General features: G+C 32.5%; 1 protein-coding gene across 1 annotated transcript in view; it reads left to right on the top strand.

Annotated features, from left to right (window-relative positions):
* The first annotated feature begins 1,966 nt into the window (after positions 1–1,966).
* The window catches only part of LOC127880290 (ADAMTS-like protein 1), a 154,138-nt gene continuing 149,483 nt past the window's right edge, over positions 1,967–6,621 (top strand). Inside the window, exon 1 of the mRNA XM_052427639.1 lies at positions 1,967–2,201. Coding sequence (XP_052283599.1) covers positions 2,154–2,201 — 48 coding nt within the window. The 5' untranslated portion in view covers positions 1,967–2,153. The remainder of the gene's footprint in view (positions 2,202–6,621) is intronic.

Below are 6,621 nucleotides of genomic sequence, written 5' to 3' on the forward strand. Positions count from 1 at the left end.
ATTTTGAACACATATACATTTATTTCTTTGTTAAATAGTATGTGCCATATTCAATAAGTGAGTAATACCAGGATAGTAATAAATAAAACCACATTTATTTTGCGAGGATTAGAAAAGATGGCCCGTGCGCCCCTGCGACTTGTTTATTTATTTATTTTCATTCCGGACACACTTTTTTATTCATTCCTCCTTATAAATTAAAATTGTAATGATGCCAGATATATTGGTGTATTTCACCAGTAACGGCGCCACACCGCAAGATGTTTTCCAGAATTTTCATATGTCCGCTTCGGAAGTTTTCAGATAAAACCTGCTATCACATGTCTTCATTTTATCATGCAACGTTAAATAAAGACAAAATATTGTATTGAAATTAAATGCGCAATATTACAATTGGTTTTACAAATATAAAATTAAGAAATTAGTTGAAAATTTGATGTGAACACTTGTCTCACATTCAGACACAATTTAGAAATAAGCTGAAAATTGATTTAAATTGTATCAGGATATCTAGGCAGACATCATTGAAACCCTAATCAAATGTTCCAGTTGAAATGTTAAATGTTGTTGTTGTTTTTAACAAATAATAGTACAGCAGCTATTTATTTTTGTTATTCAATTATTAAATTATTTTACTGGTTTAGATAATAAAATGTACCATAAATATATTACCATTTAATATATGCATCAGATACACTTACAGTGCGCTATGATAAGCACGACCTTACAGATTTCAATTGATTTTCTTATTGGTTTTTAGTTCACAATAATTCATGGGGGTACCTATGAACGACACAAGAAAAAGTATTACAACTTAATCCGTAAATCTATCTAGAAAACGTTGACAACTGAGTTACTGTATTACGCAATATTACTATTCACAACCAGCTTACACATTGGTTCTGAAACTAACGCAATACGTTTAAGGTTGTAGGTTCAAATATAGAAGCTTTTGTAAACGGAAACCATATAGTTCAAACGCTTAACATATTTTCCTAGGTCAAACATTATAAAAGAAATTCTTATTTGTCAATTTAGGAATTATACACATTTGAACCTTTGACGGATGATGATAATAGTTTGTCACTATTGTGAGCAATTCTTGTTACAATCTGAATAATTGTGTAATCTTGTTTGTAATATTGTGTGCAATTAACCAAGGATCACCCGCATTATAGAATTAATATATCTGTTTAAAATGAACACTTATGACGTTTCGCGATGAAGTTTATCATGTTTATCTTCAACTTTAATGTTTGGTAGTTTTGGCGGCGAATAATATCCCTTCCCAACACCAGATATTTAAAGGTGCCTTTTCACAGATTTTGTCATTTTTTAACTTATTCATTAAATGCTTTATATCGAAAAAATGTAAACATTGGATCGTAAAAGCTCCAGTAAAAAATCAAGAATAAAATTATAAAAAGGAAATGAACATTGCCCGGACCAGGTTTCGAACCAGTGACCCCTGGAGTCCTGCCAGAGTCCTGAAGTAAAAACGCTTTAGCCTACTGAGCTATTCCGCCGAGTACACTTCCTCGACGTATTTTATACCTTATATAAGCAATCTTCGTAGTTTCACAAAATTTAACGACAAAAACAGAACTCTCCAAATTATTCAATCGTTTCGCGTTGCAACGCTTTATAATTTTTAGGTTTTAAAATCGTCAAAAGATGCATATAATGGCTATGTTAGACCATGGTAAATGTTCAGTATTACTCTTTCCTCACAAATATCATAACTAAAACGAAAATTTGCGAATCTGAAACAACTTTTTTCAATTTTGTCAATTTACCAAAGCGTGAAAAGATCCCTTTAATGAGATGTCTTGTTCAATGGTAATAAACAACATACAATCTCTTGTACGTGACACTTCAAAGCACGCGGTCTATGGGCGTATAACGTTCCGTTAATTTGCTAAGCAGGAAACCGTTCCAATACGTACAGTCAATGGTTCTCTAATAGCGTTACGCAAGGATCAGCAACTGCCCGTACTACATAGTTAAGAAATGCTGTCTTAGAAGATCTGTTCACTGTTATTAGATTAACTTACGTAGCGATTCGCAAGGGTCGACACTGTTGACGTACTATTGAACAGACTTTTGAGCGTTTTAGTTTTTTAAGGTGCAGTAAACAACGTTATACGGATACAATGTTGGATGTCATATGGATCCATATTCTACTGTTCACGGTTTCTCAGGTCAGTTCATGGAAAGTTTAATGCATGCACTTGTTTCATTTTGTTCAAGTATTTCTTCTTATTCCACTTGTCTGAAAATGTTATTTATTATATATTTTCTCATCAGTTATTTGTTTACAAGAATATATTTACTATATATTAATATCATTATGCACATACAATACATTAATGGGAACTAAAGAATATTTGATATTGAAATAAGTCGTAAAATATCACTGAATTATGTTAAAAGAGTGCTGAATTAATTACTACATTTAAGGTATAACTATAATTAAGAATGCGTGATGTACACTTGAAGCGTGTATTTATTTAAAAAAATTATACTAAAATTGGATAACTCAGTCAAATTGTATAACGGATGTTTATGTGTCTCGTATGTTTAACAGAGCACACTATGCACATTTAATCGGCATTTTTGGCGCAATGTTTACAATTAATGTAGGTCAGCCATATCACGCATTGCATGTATACGTGTTACACGTATATAGGTGAACCTTGGCTTGACATTAACCGTTCAAACGTGTCTCTTTTGAACGGAATATAAAAACAAACTAATCATTTTGCCAGACTGGATGTAATGGCATTACTTGTATTTTATTGAGTCAGGTTCTCGTTAAGTGCATGGACTCAAACTGGCTCGCAGCAGACTTCCACGGGTGATTTTGCCATTGAAGTAAATTCCTGATGATAAAAGCGGTTAAGGTCAACGACTGGAAATATAATTATGATTGCTGAGTTATCTACATAATAGTTGAAATTTATTGAAATACAAATGAAAAAAACAGTTTTCGTATCGTTCACATGTTTTGCATTCAGTATTTTTGTTTTTGGAAGGATTGAACGTATAACTATGGTGTTATGTGCATTCATTTTAAGATGGCATCTGGTAGTTTGCAGATATGAGTTATCATGTAAAACTTTTATTCTATAACTTATGCTTTAACATGCATAGTCAAATTAAATAGTGTTTAGGACATTAAGAATAATATTTAATTTGACTTTTTTATTAATAATAGTTTTGAAGAATTTTTAAATCCTGCTGTTAATTAATTCGCATGCCTATAAATACTGTGTTATATATTGTGATTGATACAAGAGCACCGCACAGCGGGTGTCAACGTTCGGCTGTGGTAAAGTTTTGAATAAATGAAAGCTTTTCAGAACTGACCTTGACCTTTGACCTAGTGACCCAAAAATGGGTGTGGCGCGTAGAACTCATCAAGGTGCATCTTCATATGCAGTTACAAAGTGGTATGTGGAAGCACTTTGATTTAAGAGCCTATGTTAAGGTTTAAGCACGACGCTGACGGCGGACGACGAGCTGGCTATGACAATACCTCGGTTTTTCTCCGAAACCAGCCGAGCTAATAATAGTATATTCTTTTCTGAGAATATTAAATTCAGTTGAAATACTAAAAACAAAAACATTATGGACGCAAATACATTTGACATCACTTCAATTATACGTGATCAACCAATATTAGTGTGATTGGTTTCAATATATATATGTTCTATGCATGTTGTAATGTAATTAACATTTTATTGCAATAGATTTAAGTTTAACTCGCATTACCTTTTTCATATTAAGGTACGAACAATGTATAACGCTTAATCAAATCAATTGCAATATTCATTGTTGACTGGTGGTTGTTTTGAGAATTTTGGTCGTAACTTATGTTAATTTGTCTGTTGCAATAATTAAAGCAATTTGTTATTTATTTTGAATGATGGTTTATAATGTAGATAAATTATATACTGAAAAGCTATGGGCTGCATTACAATAGACTAAAAAATAAATTGTGTAAAAATTACAATGTTCGTCGATTTATGTGTTCTAACCATAATGTTCACGTGATTGCTGTTTTTTACACGACTATTTTATTAAACGTTTACTATCTGCCCATCTTGCACTTACGGAAAATGATGAATATAAAAATATTCCGGGATCATACAGTAAATGACTTGACATAGATCAAATTGTATTCCAATAAAATATCACAGTACACGGTTGGTTTTGATCAAGATGTGGCATGCAATGTTCAGATAACAAAGTGTAAAAAGTTCATGTTATTATGTTTTTATCTAAAAATAAATAAAACGATAGATAAAACCATAACGTCGTAAATACAGACGTTGGTTCCAACTTAACATTAAATCATGTATGTACATAAACAGTTTCATAGATGCACATACTATTATTATAATTGATGCATATCTGATGCAAACTTAAAGAAATGCTTAGTTAACGACACAACAATTTGAAAACCTCCACCGTTTAATATTTACTATACATTTATCAAATTGGTCTCTTGAAAAATTATCCTGAATCTCTATAACGACTGGGTAGGTACATTTTCATAGAGTACACATAATGCATATATACTGAATCAACAATTTATCTTGAAAGATCAATGCTTCGCTCTTGTGGCCGTGTATATTTTGCTGAAAAGATTTTCTTTAAAGCAGTCGCATTCATATACTTGGTGCTATAAGGCATCTTTGCTTGTGAAGTTTCGTTTATTAAGATTAATGCTAGTTTTTCCTACACAATTTGTAACATGTAAGTGAATACAAATAAGAATGAATGGTCGACTTTGTTGCGCGTTTTGCATTAAAACGTTTTGCCACCGTCGACACCATTCCTATAGAAAACATTGAATGAATCCGCCAATCAACATCATTAGGACACTAGAGCAATCGTATCCTTTGAACAGAAACACTCAAATATCAAACGCTCAATCTCGAATTGTACAACAAGTTAAAGGTTTTGCACAAAATAGGTTCTGTCCGTTGAGTGGAAACAAACAAAATTGTAAAGGCTCCATGCGTTTCGTTGATGAACATGTTCAAGTTGTCAAATTGCAAGTATCTATTACTAAAATGCCGCAAAACACTCCCAGAAAAGAATGTTATCGCAATGTTTTTGTATTATACAAATGGAGTCCCCGTATGTATAGGTTGTAAACATATATCAGTATGTAGCACTTCAAAATAGACCTGTCAAACTTATTTTACAAGCAGTACATCAGACAACGTTTTTATTATGACATTTTATTACAACATGTGTGATATCATTGATATGACCCATGTTATACAGATAAATCAGATCAACTTGGGACACTATACCCACGATGAAAAGCCTACAGTGGTTTCTAAGGCAGCACATGTTGTAGAAGTTTAAAAGTAACACAATGCTAATCGCTTGCCGGTTTAATACAGGTCATGCATGAAATATGTGATACTGAGATTAACAGACGTACACATTTCCAATAGAGCTGTTGATTAAAAAATAGAATGAGGCACAATGCTATTTTCATAAAACCGCTGATACTATGGTGTCTGCGTGTAAAGTTGTTACCATTATTTCAATTGTATGCGAAAACCCATTTGAAGAAACAATTTATATAGAATGAATACATATTCGTCGGTCGACAGGCAATTGTATTACAAAAGATAGCAGGTAATAAATATTGTTGTTCCTGTTTTTATCAGCAAACGCGTTTATTTGTGTCGTGTTCTGAGAAAACTGGGCATAATGCATGTGCTTAAAGTGTCGTCCCAGATGAGCCTGTGCAGTCCGCACAGGCTTATCAGGGACGATACTTTCCGCTTAAATGGTATTTTCAGTTTCAAGGAAGTCCCTCCTTACCGAAAATCAAGTTAAGGCGGAAAGTCTGATTAGTCTGTGCGACCGACGAATATGTATTCATTCTTTATAAATTGTTTCTTCAAATAGGTTTTCGCATACAATTGAAATAATGGTAACAACTTTGACTCATGTAATGAGTTATGACGCGGTTATATATTTCTGTAAATAGGTTTTTCTCATTTATTCTTGAGATGGGTAGTTTTTATTCATTCATTTATAAAAAAAAATATTTTAAAAGCATGTGTATCTATATTCTCTTGAATATAACCTTCGATGCTAGCGATAATGAATGAATACTCTCAAATTACTCTAAAAACATACGCAAAGATAACAGGCACCAATATAGATACGATGATGATATCGCAATTGTGCAATAATACATTTCAGTGCATCGCGAGTGTCTAAATCTAAAAGGTTATCATCGGAATAAATCGGTATTACATGTTATTTAATGTTAATAAAATACGCAAACGTTTAATAAAAAACTGCGCGTTTAATCAGAGTAGCTGTAAAATTTGATTGAACGATATTGTGCGTTTACCACCATGGTCTTGTACTGCCGGAAACTAAAGGCTTATAAAGAAATATTGCATTCCATTTGCTGTCTAGGTTAATTGTTCTATGGAACCTGCGCAATTACCCCTATATAATTCTTTGTCTTTCTGTGGTCATATTTACGGTTTTAATCCGCATTTTTCTTCGATGTGTGATGTGTGATATAGTGTTATTTTAGTTAGAAATGTCGTTGTACATATTAACTCATATTTAATT

The sequence above is a fragment of the Dreissena polymorpha genome, chromosome 4 (genome assembly GCF_020536995.1).
Source record: "Dreissena polymorpha isolate Duluth1 chromosome 4, UMN_Dpol_1.0, whole genome shotgun sequence".
NCBI lineage: Eukaryota > Metazoa > Mollusca > Bivalvia > Myida > Dreissenidae > Dreissena > Dreissena polymorpha.